The 16,984-nt window shown below is 40.2% G+C and overlaps 1 protein-coding gene across 3 annotated transcripts in view; it reads left to right on the top strand.

Moving 5' to 3' along the window:
* Positions 1-664: 664 nt before the first annotated feature.
* STK38 (serine/threonine kinase 38) overlaps positions 665-16,984 on the top strand; it is a 40,629-nt gene continuing 24,309 nt past the window's right edge. Inside the window, exons 1-2 of one of the 3 annotated variants that reach the window (XM_081828096.1) lie at positions 665-955; positions 5,695-5,830. In XM_081828096.1, the coding sequence (XP_081684222.1) occupies positions 5,700-5,830 (131 nt within the window). In that variant the 5' untranslated portion in view covers positions 665-955; positions 5,695-5,699. The remainder of the gene's footprint in view (positions 956-5,694; positions 5,831-16,984) is intronic. The other 2 variants (XM_081828095.1, XM_081828097.1) reach the window with 2 other exon arrangements.

Raw genomic sequence — 16,984 nt, 5'->3', positions numbered from 1 at the left:
AAAGCAGGTTCTTCTGTGCACACTGGGATGCCCTCCTGATGGCCTGATGTTATGAGAGCTCTCCAGATCCCAAGTAAGGTGTGTTTGTCCTTACTTGAAGGAAGAGTAAGATGGGACCAAGGGCTCTAGCCGACTTATTGCTACGATAATCAAAAATCAGGGAGATGGGGGATGACGACTATACTAGTGATACAATTTAATAGAACGGATGAGTGCGAGAACGCAAGCACACACAGATGAACAAATGAGTGCATGGCAAACTGGTTAAATCTGAGTAAGGTCTGTAATCTAGTCATTTGTATTGGTCTAGTTGGTTGTACTGTGCCAATGTCAATTTCCTGGTTTTGATAATGTAGTATAGTTACGTAAGATGGTGAGGGAAGCTGGGTGGGTGATGGGTACACCGCACTTCCTTGTATTAATTTTGCAGCTTTTTGTGAGTCTATAATTATTTCCAAATAAAGCAAACACACAAAGAAACCAGAAAACAGCGGGCACCTTCCCCGAACCCAGCCTAGCCCTCCCAGAATCCGCGCCACAGCTCACACTTCTGCCCTCCATACGGCCTCCACCGCTCAGGTAAGGCGGGGAGAGTGGGTGCGGCGGGACCGCGCACGCGCAGTCCTGAAATCCCCCGCCGCGGCGCTGGGAAGTCACGCTTGCGCAGTCTTGGCCCTTGGCCGCCGCGCCAGCCCTTCTACGCGGCGGGGGACTCGGCTGCCTTGGCCCCTTCGCGCTGCCGTCTTTTCCGGCAGTTGGAGCGCTTCCTGTTGTCCTTACCCGCACCCGCCCCTCGGCCCCTGCCTCAGAGACCCTAACGCGTCCCTGTCCTCTTCTCTGGTCGACGGGGTGCTGCCGCTGGGGTTTCGCCTGTCCGCCCGTCGAGAGAGGTCGCTGGCCCGGCCGGCGTCTGCGGCTGTCCGCCGCCCCCAGCTCTTCCTCCCCCGGGGCTCTGGTGAGTGTCTTGCTGCCGCTGTCTTCGGTCCATCCCAGTCTCTCCCCCTCATCTCCGCCCGTCTCTTTTTGGGGTTCTCCCTTCCCGCCGGCGCCCTCTTACCAGCCCTGTCCTGACGGCCCCTCGGCCGCTCTCCTCAGCCTACTGACAGCCCCCGTCCTCCTGGTTTTCAGAAGCTCCGCTGTCGGTCCTCGCCACACTTCCCCAGTCTCAGGCTCCCCACCCCATTCTTTCTTTCTTTTTGTGCAGTTGGGGCGGGGAGCCGGGCTCTCTTCTCTTTTCCATGTTGCCAGCTTTGTCTGCTCGCCGCAGCCGCTTAAGTCTCCTCGGGGATCTCAGTCGTACTGGTTTCCATCTCTTTTCTTTTTTTCTGGGGTCTGAGAACCTAAGAGCTGTTGTTTGAGGCAGAGACGTGGAAAGCCCGTCTTGGGGTGTGGTTCCTTTGAGTCGGCCCCTTTCCCCATGGCTAGTCTTAGAGTACTGGGCTTCAGATAATCTTAAAATCACAGGAAAATTGAGTGACGATTTTTTTTTTTTTTAAGAAAAGAGTGGGAAAGGAAAGTCGATAAGGACTTAGAGGAAGTCTGTGTCAGAAAGTGTGCAGAAACAGCTAGTAGGGAGATCAGATCTCCCAGTTTGCACTTTGAATTGACTAAAAGACACAAAGAGAAACTTATCGGTTTTGAAATGTACAGAGGAAAGTTGAAGTGAGGTAAACCTTGTGCTTCCTCTCCCTTTCAGCTCACCTTGGTTCCGAATTAGAATTAGCTAGGCAGTAGATGTCGTTTCCCTAAATATAAAACAAACACCACGATAACAGGCTCCACTCATAAGAGGACCAGAACTCTATCCTCCAACTTTGTATAGAAAACCACTTCACCTCCCAGCTCTATCCCAATCATACATACATATTCTCAGTTCCTAGTAATGGTCAGGAAAGATGAGTGCTTTCTCAGTAAATCTTTTATAAGGTCCTTACTACGTGCATAGCATTGTGCATGAGATGGGAGAAGGATATTAAAAGTAGTGTAAGACAGGTGCTTGCTTTCCCATGGCTTACAGCTCAGGAGGAGAAATTAAGATATGTGATTTTTAAGGAATGATATCCGTGTTCATTTACCCAAATGAAAGATACTGGATTGTCAGTCACAAAGACATAAATAATTGGTGAGGGAAGGAGTATTCATAGAGATAACAGTACCATTGTAAAGTCAATCAATCAAGGATAACCATCTAGGTTGAATAAAACAATGGTTTTCATTTAATCTACTTTTATGTTTGCAGTACCTTTGAAGATCACATTCTTTTGTTAAATTTTTAGAACTTTTAAGAATTTCTTACCTACCTATTCCCTTATTCTGCAGAGATGGAGAATGAAATGAATAGGGAAGGGGCCTCCGGTGGCCTGTAGGTCAGGGCATGAAGGCTTGAATTATCAAAAGTGTGAGGAAAGCCCTGTGTTATAAAAAGTACTTGGTAGACCCGGTAAAACTATAAATTGCTATAGGGCAATAGTAATTTTATCTTTTGATGAAAGGTTATTAGAATAGGCTAAGCCTTTTATGAGTGGAGGAAGGGAAGGAGGAGGAAGTTCTGAAGCAAGAAGGATAGTGCAACCTTTGCCATTACATTAGAGACTATGTGAAGGTTGAAAATCATCCTGCTAGGAAATTTGTTGGTCTGTTACGTGAGCATCTTTGAGTATACTTAATATCCTGTTGATCTTTTTAAAAGCTTAGAAAGCGGGCGCCTGGGTGGCTCAGTTGGTTAAGCGACTGCCTTCGGCTCAGGTCATGATCCTGGAGTCCCGGGATCGAGTCCCACATCGGGCTCCCTGCTCAGCAGGGAGTCTGCTTCTCTCTCTGACGCTCCCCCCTCTCATACTCTCTATCTCATTCTCTCTCTCAAATAGATAAATAAAATCTTAAAAAAAAAAAAAAAAAGCTTAGAAAGCCATGCCAGTGACTTAAATGAGTAAAAACGTTCCACACCTCAGTATTTATATACTTATCAATGTAAATATAATTTTGTTCTTTAGTTGACAACTAAAAAATCATTAACTTGCTCAACTTACATTTATTAACCACCTATTATATGAAAGGCACCGTTTGTCTTAGGTTTAAATACTTGCATTTTTATGTTGAATAATTTCAGTTGTTAAAATGTAACCACATATATGTATATAAAAAAGGTCTCTAGAAGTGTTCAGACAAGGGAGGAGTACAAAGCACTCCCTTGCTTCAGACTTGTTTTTAAATCTGGTTTGAAAATTTCTTCACCAGACTTAGAGTGCATGTGGTTTTCATTGTGGGTGGAGGGGGTACAGGCTGACAAATAAGGAACCACACCCAAGCTTCATAAACCAGAGGTCTTTAAACAATTCTACTGATATCCTAAAAATATTTGGGTTTGCTTTGGTATCAGCAGAAACTTCCTCATAAAAAATAACATTGTAACAAATAACATAGGTAGAGCTGAGTTCACTTTCTTGAATTTGTTATTACTTACAATTTTGGCACTTCATGAATAAAAATGTTTGAGGTAGAGCCTTGATTTTGAATCTCTTTGCTCTGAAAGGATTATTCTTTACATGATTTTCCCCTGAATATCTTTTAATAAAATTGCTTAATGTTAAGCCTTTTGTCTTAGTAATAATAAGTGTTTGCTCGTTCCTTAATAGCCCTAATCTATGAGAAAATTTAAAAAGCTGCTAAGTATTAAGGGGAGAACCTTAAGGAAACTTTCATAAAGTGTACTATCTTTGAAAATGGCCCCTGGCCCCTCCTGATTTTTACTCAGCTTTATATTGGGATGAAAGGACAGACTTAAAGGCAGGTCATGTTGGAGGAAGGCATGATAAGGATAAAATATTGAGCATTATTGCCAATGCTGGAGCAAGTCTAGATTGGTGAATGGTCTGACCAACTGTAACAGTATGGGCTGGCAAAAATATTTGGGGGAAAATGAGATTTAAATCTATGAAAAAATGTTTTATAAGCTATTTAAACCTTGTTGGTATCAGTTTTCTCATATGTAAAATGAGGAAGTCAGGGTATTTTGTTTTTAAGATATCTTCCATCACCAAAATTATGATTCAGGTTTTTTCTTTGTAACATTGTTTTTATCAGTTTTTTGTTTTAACTTGTAAATCCAAATAACATATATTTATCAAATACTGTAAGACATGTCAGAGTACATATATACCTGTAGATGAGCATTTTAGTTACAGATTTTTTTTTAACTCTAGAAATGGTATAAATTTAAAAGTTATTGGTAATTTGGGGCATCTGGCTGGCTCAGTCAGTAGAGCATGCAGCTCTTGATCTTGGGTTTGTAAGTTCGAGCCCCACATTGGGTGGAGAGATTACTTAAAAATAAAATCTTTAAAAGTTATTGGTGGGGCGCCTCGGTGGCTCAGTTGGTTAAGCGACTGCCTTCAGCTCAGGTCATGATCCTGGAGTCCCTGGATCGAGTCCCGCATCGGGCTCCCTGCTCAGCGGGAAGTCTGCTTCTCCCTCTGACCCTCTCCCCTGTCATGTGCTCTCTCTCATTCTCTCTCTCTCTCAAATAAATAAATAAAATCTTAAAAATAAATAAATAAAAGTTATTGGTAATTTAATAGTAATAGTACATGCTCATTGAAGAAAATATATAAAATGTGGAAAAGCCCAAACAAGAGTAAAATGATCTATTGCATTCTTACTGCCTAGAGTTATGCCATTAGTAACATTTTGATACATATTTCAAATAATCTGTGCACATCTAGTAAACACATAAGTAAAATTGAAATCATGGTATATATTCTGTTTTGTAACCTTTTCCTGCGTAGATTGGAAACCTTTCCCCTGACATTAAACATTTGAACATATTTTAATTGTGCATTACTCAATTATAGGACTTTTTATAATTTAATCAGTTCTATTGTTATGTATTCAAGTTTTATCATTACAGTGCTACATTGAACCCCCTGTGTATGAATCCTTATGGGTCTTTGATTTCTTCAAGGTAGATTTTTGGATGACAAAAAATTTTACTGTGTCTGTATTATATATTCTTAATTTATGTTTATATTATGATCTTGTTCTCTTCCTTTTTAAAATTATAACATATGTATTAAAGATATATTCATGTCACTTTTAGGTACAGATAGATTTGCTTCTGACTGATGCATGTTATTTTTTTTTTTTTTAAAGATTTTATTTATTTATTTGACAGAGAGAGACACAGCGAGAGGGGAACACAAGCAGGGGGAGGGGGAGAGGGAGAAGCAGGCTTCCCGCGGAGCAGGGAGCCCGATGCGGGGCTCGATCCCAAGACCCTGAGATCATGACCTGAGCCAAAGGCAGACGCTTAACGACTGAGCCACCCAGGCGCCCCACATGTTACTTCTTTATGTGCACCCACAGCATTTTATTTCCTTACTGAATTGGCTTCAACTTCCTATAACACAAATGATGGCATAATAAACATCTCCTGTAATGCACAAGTTTGTGCATTTCTTAAGAGCCTATGAGACAATTTCTTTAGGCCTAATACCTAGAGATGGTAGTTCTGGGTCATAGGACATTAATATATACTTATTTTCATCAAGTATTCTGTTTGTCTGGCTTTTGTTGTATATTATATGTTTGTCCTCCAGAATACTTGTACCAATTTACTTTCCTACCAGTAGGTGAGGAGAGTGTATGATTGGTGGATTCTAACTCCAAAACTGATACCTCTTCTTTTTTTGTTTCTAGCAGCCATGGCAATGACAGGCTCAACACCTTGCTCCTCCATGAGTAATCACACAAAGGAAAGGGTGACCATGACCAAAGTGACACTGGAGAATTTTTATAGCAACCTTATCGCTCAACATGAAGAACGAGAAATGAGGTAAAGAACTGTGTTTGAGAAAATTGTGTCATGGTTTTGGCATTCGTGTCTAGTATCATAAGACACATTCATAATATCGTTGAAAGGAGATAAGAATAGCAGCAGCAGTGTAATAGCCTATTCCATTACAATTGCTATTAACCCACTTATTTCTACTACTAGTCAATAGCACAGGGGCACCTGGCTGGCTCAGTTGGTAGAGCATGCGGCTCTTGATCTTGGGGTTGTGAGTTTGAGCCCCACGTTGGGTTCGGAGGTTACTTAAAAATGAACTCTTAGGAAAAAAAAAAATAACACGGAATTCCATAGTAGTATAAAAAAATAAATTGGGCCAAATCCTTGGATTCATTGTTAAGGCAGTATGATGTAACAGAAAGAACAGCCCTTATGGAATCAGACCTGGGTTTAGAATCCTGCCTTTATCGTTTGGTAGCTATCTGAGGCCGGAGTAAGTTTCTTAGTCTTTTTGTGTATCAGTCCCCTATCTGGAAAATGGGGATAATACTTGCCCTGCAGGATTGCTGTGGGGATTATATATATAACGTATGTGAGTAACCACCATAGTGCTTCTCATATAGTAATCACTTAATCACTTGGCACCTGTTGTTACTGACCCGGTGTACACTGTTCATGTAGTAACTTGTAATTAAAATTTTATTCCCAACATTTTATTATGAAAATATTCAAAAGTGCAGAAAAGTTGAAGGATTAATATGCTGAATACCCTTATATACATCATCTAGATTCTATAATTGTCATTCATTGTTGTGTTACATATTCATCCTTCTATCCATTCATTAAACCATCTTAATTTTTTGCTATGCTTCAAAGCGTGTTGGAGATTTCAGTGTTTTACTTCTGAATATGTCTCCTTGTATAACAAACAAGTTCAATATGTGTGTATATATATACACACATATATATACATGTGTATATATACACATACATATTTAGGAGAGTGTAAATTTTGCATACGGTAAAATGCACAGTCTTCCTCTAGGTGTGTTTCTTTCTTTCTTTTTTTTTTTTTTTAAGTAATCTCTGCACCCAGTGTGGGGTTCCAACCGAAATGCACAATCTGAAGGGTACCATTCAATGAGTTTTGACAAATGTATATACCTGTAGAACTTAAACTCCTATCAAGACATAGAACATTACCATTATCCCAGAAAGTTCTTTGATTCCTGGAGATGTTCCTTCAAACCCAGGCAACCACTGTTGTAATTTTGTTTCTATCATAGATTAGTCTTGCCTATTCCATACAAATGGAGCATGTAAACGGATTCATATAGTAAGTACTCATTTGAGTAAGGCATCTTTCACTCAGCCTGATGTTTTCAAAGTTCATCCATGTTGCTGTTGTATCAATAGTTTGTTCCTTTATAGTGCTGAGTACCATTCTGTTTTCTGACTATACCTCTGTTTTTACATTCTTCTGTTGATGAACATCTGGGCTTTTTTCAGTTTTGGGCTGTTTTGAATATGTTTCTATGAACATTTGTGTACAGATCTTTTTGTGAACATTTGTTTTCAATTCTTGGGTAAATATTTAGGAGTGGAATTGCTGGATCATAAATATACATAAGTATATGTTTAGTTTCATAAGAAACTGCTAGCCCTTTTTCCAGAATATTATCAGCATTGTGTGAGAGTTCCAGTTGCTTTACATTTTTGCTAACAAAATGTCTGTTTGTATGTCAGCATTTTTTTTTTTTTTTAAGATTTTATTTATCTGAGAGAGAGAATGAGAGAGCACGCGCGCGCGAGAGAGAACTGGGTGGGGGAGGAGCAGAGGGGGAGGGAGAGGGAGGGGAAAGAATCTCCAGCAGACTGCTGAGCACGGAGCCCAACACAGGGCTCGATCCCACAACCCTGAGGTCGTGACCTGAGCTGAAATTAAGAGTCGGAGGCTTAACTGACTGAGCCACCCAGGTGCCCCTCCTGTTCATTTTCTTTATAGTGACTTTAGATGAGCAGAAGTTTTAAATTTAGGTGAAATCTAATTTGGCATTTTTTTTCTTTTGTAGTAAAACTTTGCTGCCCCCAAGTAAAAAAGATATTCTTCTATATCTTCTTTAGGAAGTTTTATAATTTAGTTTTTACATTTAGTTCTATGATCCATCTTGAATTAATAAGTGTATGAGATGGGGGTTGAGATTTATTTTTTTTTCCTTATGGATATCCAGTTGTTTTAGCACCCTTTGTTGCAAAGATTTCCTTTCCCCCATCAGATTCTTTGGCACTTTTGTCAAAAATCAAATACCCTGTAGTATGTGTGTATTTCTGGGTTTTCTTTTTTCCTTCTTTAAAGATTTTATTTTTAGGTAATCTCCACACCCAATGTGGGTCTTGAACCTACTACCCCTAGATCAAGAGTCACATGCTCTACCGACTGAACCAACCAGGTGCCCTGATTTCTGGGTTTTCTCTTCTGTTTCATTGATCTGTTTGTCCCTATGCCAGTATCACACTGGCTTCGTTACTGTAGTATTGTAAGTTTTGAAGTCCTCTAGTTAGTGTAAGTCTTCAGCTTCGTTGTTTTGCTTTGTTTTCCCCCAAGATTGTTTTGGCTGTTCTAGGTTCTTTGCATTTTTTTTTAAAGGTTTTATTTATTTATTTGACAGAGAGAGAGAGATAGCGAGAGCAGGAACAGAAGCAGGGGGAGTGGGAGAGGGAGAAGCAGGCTTCCCGCAGAGCAGGGAGCCCGATGCGGGGCTTGATCCCAGGACCCTGGGATCATGACCTGAGCCGAAGGCAGATGCTTAATGACTGAGCCACCTAGGCTCCCGGTTCTTTGCATTTTTATATAGATTTTAGAATCGGCTTGTCAATTTCTAGAGGAAAGCTTGATGGAATTATGATTATAATTGTATTGAATCTATAGATCAGTTTGGGGGAGAATTGACATCTTAACAGTATTGAATCTCTGATGCATGGACATACTGTATCTCTCCATTCTCTTAGGTCTTTAATTTTTTCCAGCAGTGTTTTATAGTGTTTAGTGTGGGGGTCTTACATGTTATTTTGTTCTTCTGTTACTAGTATTTTGGGGTTTTTTTTTGATGCTGTTTTAAGTGGATATTTAAAAATTTTTTTTTCCAATTGTTTGCTTCTAGCATATGGAAATATAACTGAATTTTGTATATTGACCTTATATCCTGAAACTTACTAATTTATTTATTCTACTAACTTTTTTTGTAGATTCCTTAGGATTTTCTGTGTAAACAATCATGTCATATTCAAATAGAGAGTTTTATTTCTTCTTTTCCAATCTATACACCTTTTCTTTCTTTTTCTTGCCTTATCGTATTGGCTGGGGTATCAGGTACAATGTTGAATGTAAGTGGTGAGAGTAGACATTTTCGTTTTCTTCCTGATTTAAGGGTGAAAGCACTCACTATTTCACTGTTGTGATGTTACCTGTAGGTTTTTCAAGGATGCCTTTTGTAGGTTGGGGAAGTTTTCTTATGTTCCTAGTTGGCTGAGAGTTTTTTATTAGAGTGGGTGTTGAATTTTGTCAAATGATTTTTCTGCATCTTCTGCATCATTGTTTATTCTTTTAATATGATGAATTCAATGGACTGATTTTTTGCATGTTAAACTGACCTTGCATTCCTGGGGTAAAACCCTCTTGATCATAATATATTATTATTTTTGTATGTTGCTAGATTTGATATGCTAATATTTTGATAAGGGCTTTTGCAAGCACATTCTTCATGAGGGTGTAAATCATGTTTAGACTTTAAATATGCAGATCTGTATGTGGAATAGCAAAATATTTTATAGCTGGTGGTGGCTAGCTGCTGCTCTTTGAAATAGACAAATGCCTGCAGAGTGCCCTATGTTAGGATGATGGGGAATTCAAAGATAAATTTGCACAATATATCTCTAGGCATGCTGTTGAAGTAGATAGTTCTTTTTAATACAACCACTGTATTGAAATCAGAGTTTCTGGTGTTGTAGTTTCAAAACAAATACTATGAATTCTGATTAAGTTCCTTGTTTTGTTTATTTACTTGAAGATTTATTTATTTTTATTTTAGAGAGCACACACATGAACAGGGAGAGGGGCAGAGAGAGAGGGCAAGAATCAGACTCTGCTTAGTGTGGAGTCCGATGTGGGGCTTGATCTCAAGAACCTGAGATCGTGACCTGAGTCGAAACCAAGGGTCAGACACTTAACCATCTGAGCCACCCAGGCACCCCAATTTATTTCTTTATTTTAAAAATATTTTATTTATTTATTTGAGAGAGAGAGCGAGCAACCATGCAAGCGAGTGGGAGGGAGAGGGAGAGATAATCTGAAGCAGACTCTGCGCTGAGCACAGGGCCTGATGTGGGCTCAGTCCCATGACCGTGATATCATGACCTGAGCTGAAACCCAGAGTTGGATGCTCAACCGACTGAACCTTGTTTTGTTTAATAATAGTTGATTTTTTAATCCTACTGGCTCTGCGTTATGGTTCATTATTAATATATATCACATTCTCTAGGAATAGTATGACATATGGTTTTATTTATGTTTTATTAATAAGTGTTACATTGTGGGGGCGCCTGGGTGGCTCGGTTGGTTAAGCATCTGATTTCAGCCCAGGTAATGATCTCAGTTATTAGACTGAGCCCTGTGTGGGGCTCTGTGATCAGCTGGGAGTCTGCTTGTCCCTCTCCCTCTGCCCCTCCCCCTGCTCATGTTCTCTCTGTCTTTCAAATAAATAAATAAAAATCTTTGTTTTATTTTTTTAAAAAGATTTTATTATTTATTTATTTGCCAAAGTGAGAGGGGGGTAGAGAGAGAGAGAGAGAGAGTGAGCACAAGCAGGGGGAGTGGCAGGCAGAGGGAAAAGCAGGCTCCCCGCTGAGCGGAGCCCAGTGAGGGACTCGATCCCAGGACCCTGGGACCATGACCTGAGCCGGAGGGAGACGCCTAACAGCTGAGCCACCCAGGTGTCCCAATAAATAAAATCTTAAAAAAAAAAATAAGTGTTACATTGTGATTTACGCTAAAATTGAACCCAAAAATGAGTTGAAATCAATGCTTTTTTGTTTTGGATTCTTAAGATGGAAACACCTTCCAAAAGCATTGGTGGTTTTGCTTTTCTTAAAGACCAAATTAATCAAAAGACAGGTGTAAGAAGAGAATGTTAAACATTTAAGAGGATTAGAATGTTTGTTTTTGGTAATTTTTGTTGTTATCAAATCATCATTATTTTTCATTAAAAAAAAAAAAAGCAGTAGGGGTGCCTGGGCGGCTCAGTTGGTTAAGCGTCTGCCTTTGGCTCAGATCATGAGCCCAGGTTCCTGGGATTGAGTCCCGCATCAGGCTCTCTGCTCAGTGGGGAGCCTGCTTCTCCCTCTCCCTGCCACTGCCTATTTCTGCGCATGCGCTCTTTGTAAAAAAAATAAAATAAAATCTTAAAAAAAAAAAGAACTGTTAGATGTGGTGCCTGGGTGGCTCAGTTGATTAAGTGTCTGACTCTTGATTTCAGCTCAGGTCTTGATCTCAGGGTTCTGAGTTTAAGCCCTGAATTGGGCTCCATGCTGGGCGTGGAGCCTATTTTAAAAAAAACAACAAAAAAACCAAACCTGTCAGAAATGGATTTTCAGGGGCGCCTGGGTGGCTCAGTGGTTAAGCGTCTGCCTTTGGCTCAGGTCATGATCCCAGGGTCCTGGGATTGAGCTCTGCATCAGGCTTCCTGCTTGGCGGGGAGCCTGTTTCTCCCTCTCCCTCTGCTGTTCCCCCTGCTTGTGCTCTCTCGCTCTCTCTGTCAAAAAAAAAAAAAAATCTTAAAAAGAAAATGGGTTTTCAGGCTTTTTCATGTTATGGGTGGAAATGTCATAGAACCTTGATAAATAAGCAGAGTTTAAATAATATGAGACAATGATAAAGAAACATTTTATTATGAGTATATAACTAGTATGTGATGAGTGGTTTGAAATAAGTATTGGGCTAGTAAATTTTGAGATCAGGTTGTAATAACTTTTCAATGTAAATGCCTTGTCTGGATGCCTTTAAAATCTCTAGTATTTCTTCCACACATATGTACCTTTTGCATTGTTCTATTTATGGTAGAAATGCACTAGGTTATATCTGAAACAAAGTACTTAACAACAGGGGAGATGAAACCAAAGCCTAGAAGTAGAAGAAAGAATAAAAATCATTTAGGAATGGTTTCCTGTATGAAAGTAGAATATGAGAACATTGGGTGGGTTTAGAAACATTACAGCAAGTTCTACTGATTGATTTAAAAACAGTTAAACCCCTTGAGTCTGGTTCTGTTTGATGGTCTCCTGTTAATGCTAGTGGTAGACTATAAACTGAACCCACTCAAGAGTGCAAGTTCATCTTCTTTATTTAATCTTTGTTTTGCCTCTGATGGTATGGTTATTTAGGAATAGCAGTTCTCCTGTTCTCTCTCTTACGTGATCCTAGGTACCCAGTAAATATTGATGATTGCCTAGTTATTCATACAAAAAATAATTTATAGCAGCCTGAAATCAAAACCAAGGAAGCCGACATTTTTTTTTTAATAAAGATTTTATTTATTTATTTGACAGAGAGAGATACAGCGAGAGAGGGAACACAGGCAGGGGGAGTGGGAGAGGGAGAAGCAGGCTTCCCGCGGAGCAGGGAGCCCGATGCGGGGCTCGATCCCAGGACCCTGGGATCATGACCTGAGCCGAAGGCAGTCGCTTAACGACTGAGCCACCCAGGCTCCCCCGACGTTTTTTCTTATAAAATATTCTGTGTTGGTTTTGTTCTTCATGAATACTATTTTGGTGGATTAATTAAAGCCACAAAAATCCAATTTAATAGGAAGTAATGGTATGCTTCCCTCCCCTCCTGCCCCCAAATCAAATCAGAACTTTCTTACATTTTACCCTTTGAGAACCAGCACTGTCTGCTACTCCTTTTAGGTATTCTTACTCAGGTTTTCCTGTGGCTGTGTTTGGTCTGCTCTGGTACTGAGTTGTAATATGTGATTATTATTAGTGAGCAAGTGTCAGTTTTACTTAAGTCCCAGAGATGAGTAAGTCTTGACCTTTGAATGTTATTCACTGACTAGATGTATCAGTCAAACCAAAGTAATTTGTTGAGATTTTTTTTTTAAGAGAGCAGTGGGGAGGAGCAGAAGAAGAGGGACAAGCAGACTCATCTCCAAGCACGGAGCTGACCCAGGGCATGATCTCACGACCTTGAGATCATGACCTGAGCCAAAACCAAGAGTCGGACACTTGACCTATGGTACCACCCACGCACCCCCATTTGTTGAGATTTTTTAAAAATCTGTGTAAAACTCTTTTTAGGGTATTTGATTTTTGTTTTTGTTTTTAAAGATTTTATTTATTTATTTATTTGAGAGAGAGAAAGCAGGAGAGTGGGGAGGGTCTGAGGGAGAAGCAGACTCCCTGCCGAGCAGGGAGCCCGATGTGGGACTCGATCCCGGGACTCCAGGATCATGACCTGAGCCGAAGGCAGTCGCCCAACCAGCTGAGCCACCCAGGCGCCCATCTTTTTAGGGTATTTGAGATTTTTCTCAGTTTTGATCATGGAAATAACAGCTAGTGCTTATTTCTATACTGTTTTTCCTGGTTTTAAATGTCTCATCAACAGAAATGAGAAATATTGTCTAGTCAGCTCTCGTAGAATGGACTAGCCCTTTTCTCTCATCCCTGAAACCTCTGAATCAAGTTGTGCTGTGAGATGAACTTAAATTATGGTTAGCAAAGGGAGCTAATTACACATAGTCATGAATGTGTCTTGCACATTGTTACAAACTCTGATTTTCTTTTTCCCCCCATTTGGCAACATGCATTTTATAAAGTTGCTGTGTACAAAGCACTATTCTTAGTGGAGAAGGAGGATTCAGATATGGGCCCTGCCTTCCAAAGATCTTACTGTCTTCTATGAGAAGTGGGCTCACATGCAAATAAATAGAATAGAGCGCATGGAAGGCCTTGATGGGGTGAGGTTGGGTGTGGCCTCTACGTGTGAAAGTGGCCAGTCTCTCTCCCAGAGTACTGCTCTGGAACATTGGAGTTGAGTGGAAGAATGGCTTCACCAAAGGCTGGAGTGTTAGCCAAACTGGTCTTTGATCAGAGACATACCAGTGGAGGGGCCTGCTTTTCTTTTTCATTATGAACACTTTTTTTGTTTTTTAAAAGATTTTATTTATTTATTTGGCAGAGAGAGACACAGCGAGAGAGGGAACACAAGCAGGGAGAGTGGGAGAGGGAGAAGCAGGCTCCCCGCTGAGCAGGGAGCCCGATGTGGGGCTCGATCCCAGGACCCTGGGACCATGACCTCAGCCAAAGGCAGACGCTTAACGACTAAGCCACCCAGGTGCCCCCATTATGAACACTTTTAAACACACACACAGGAAGACTAATACAGTGAACTCCCATATATTCATCCCTCAGATTCAGTAATTATCAAGATTTTGTTAAATTTGTTCCATTTTATTTTTTCTTGCTGTTGTGTTTTAAAGCAAATTTCAAACATCTGTCCTTTCAATCCTATGTAGTTCAGTGTACATCTCTAAAAATATGGCCATTTGCTTGTATAACTGCAGTGCCACCATGAATCTAACAAAGTTAGCAGTAATTTCTTAGTGTCATCTCACAGAGGATGTCACTTGTAAGCCTCATTTTGGGCTGTGCTTGCCATTTTGGGTGTCTTTAAGGTCTTCTTTGGCTTGGACCCAATAAATCATTACTGTGGATAATTCTGCATGATAGGTTTTTTCTGGATGCTTTTTTCTAATGAAAGAATCTGATTGTGTTCAAGGAGTTGATTCTGATAACTTTACTTTCGGGTAGGTACAGAAACCAATTTAATTACACTTGCAGTCAAGCTATGGAAAACTTCTTAGTTTGAATTGAGATTTAAAATATAGTCAGAAGCAGCCATCTCTGGGACACACATTGGGCACATTGTTCTAGCCCAGTCTGGTGTGGTCATCCAAAAAAATAGAGTCAGAAAGTATGATGGTGTTTGCTATTTAAGGCATAAAAAGAGCTGACCATAGTTGAGTTATAGTTCTTGCCATGATGTTATCTTTGATTCTTTTTACTCTTCTGTGCTTCAACTAATTAACATACATTCCTGAAAGTACCAACAGTACAGCCTTATCCCTCCAATACACATGCAAACAAAGATGCATATCACAAAATATTCTGGGAACCCAGAGAAGTAGGCAGACTGGAAGCCATGTAAGTGCTTTTTTTTTTCTCCCCATCAGGGTCAGAGTAGGTCTTTTCACTGAGAGCTTAGACGCAACTTGTTATATATCATCTGATTCTGTGGATTTGTAATATGATTTCTAACATGATATTAATTTTAACTAATTACTATTATTGCAATAATTATTTATTGACCAAAATAAAACCCATTATCTTTTCGTGGTCCTTTTTCTTGTGTTTCCTGTCATGTTTAGCGGCATCATTATCCTCCCACACAAGCAAGTCTAAGATTTTTCCTTTGATTCCTATGACGAATTAGTCATCTTCGTAGTACCTCTGTTCACTTCATTGTAGGTTTCCAGCCCTAGTTTCAGATCTGGACTCCATATCATCTGAATCATTAGGAGAGCTTTTAGTTTGCCTCAGTCTTTGTCAATTACTTTCCCTGCCAGTCCCTCAGCTCCTTACTGCTGACTGTCATTTTAAAATAGAAACCTCATCACATCACTCCTTTACACACAAGCCCCTGTAGCTCTTAGTTGTCTACAGACTAAGAGCCAGCCCTTTTAGTGTGACATTTGAAGTGCTACACGCCTCCCCACATTAGCCTACAAGCTGTTGCTTCATATACTCCCTCCTTTTTTTTGGTTAAGATTTATTTATTTATTTGAGAGAGAGAGAGTGACAGTTCGCAGAAGGGAGAGGCAGAGGGAGAGGGAGAGCAACAGCCTGGCAGAGCCTGACTTGGGGTTTGATCCCATGACCCTGAGATCACAACCCCAGCTGAAAACCGAGAGTCAGGCACTCAAGCGACTGTAGCACCCAGGTGCCCTGTATTCCTACTTTTCATTCTTCCCTGTCTTGCTCACATTGCCTGTTATCTGAAATGCTGATAAGGGATAGAGATCCCAGCCAGTGTGCTTTCACTTATGCTGAATAAATGCAGGTTGTGTGGAATTGGTTACAAGGAAGTTTTTCTTGTTTCTTTTAGTTTTATCAAATCTGTATGAGACTGTAGAGCCAAAATATTCTTGGATGCAGTTTTTAAGGTTTAATACTCCAGGGATTTAGAGTCTTAAGTTTTAATAGTGGTGACAGTCACCTGTTTTGATCATTCCTGCCTCTCCCCTTGAATCTCTACATTCTGCCTTTACTCTTGTTTATCTAAGCTCTTTGCTTGTGGCAGGGAGGAGGAGGAAGATGTAAAAATAAAGGAAGTAGATTTCAGTCAGGGAGAGAGAGAAACCCTGATAGAAGAGGTTATCAAACACCAGCTGTTTGTGGTTTGTTAAGGAGGAAATACTTTAAAAAAGAGAGAGAACTTTTCATTTTGAAATAGGATTCTTTGTTGCAGTAACATCTTATACAGTTTTTTTCAAAATGGAGAACAAAGGGTGGGAATCTTTTCACTTATCTTTGTAACTGTAATTTGTTTTATTTTTTTTAAAGATCTGTTTTTGAGAGAGAGCATGTGTATGAACAAGTGGTGGGGAGGGGGGCACATGGAGGGGGAGAGAGAGAATCCTTAAGCAGACTCCACACTGAGCACAGAGCCCTAGCTCCATCTCACAATCCTGAGATCATGACCTGAGCTGAAACCAAGAGTCAGTCGCCCAACTGACTGCACCACCCAGGCGCCCCTGTAATTTATTGTTTTAATGAGGCATTTTGAGATTTACCTTTTTTTTTTTTTAAATGCTTCTTCATACACATTTTTTTTTTAAGATTTATTTATTTGAGAGAGAGAGAGAGCATGAGCGGGGGAGGGTCAGAGGGAGAAGCAGACTCCTTGCTGAGCAAGGAGCCCGATGCGGGACTCGATCCCGGGACTCCAGGATCATGACCTGAGCCAAAGGCAGTCGCCTAACCAACTGAGCCACCCAGGCGCCCCGAGATTTACCTTTTTTACCATTAAAAAATACTGTGTTTATATAGACTTATCAGAAAGGTATTCAATTGTTATTTCAAATATCT

This window comes from Leptonychotes weddellii, chromosome 8 (genome assembly GCF_054177405.1).
Source record: "Leptonychotes weddellii isolate Sample4059 chromosome 8, ASM5417740v2, whole genome shotgun sequence".
Taxonomy (NCBI): domain Eukaryota; kingdom Metazoa; phylum Chordata; class Mammalia; order Carnivora; family Phocidae; genus Leptonychotes; species Leptonychotes weddellii.
This window is presented reverse-complemented; position numbering and strand designations above follow the sequence as displayed.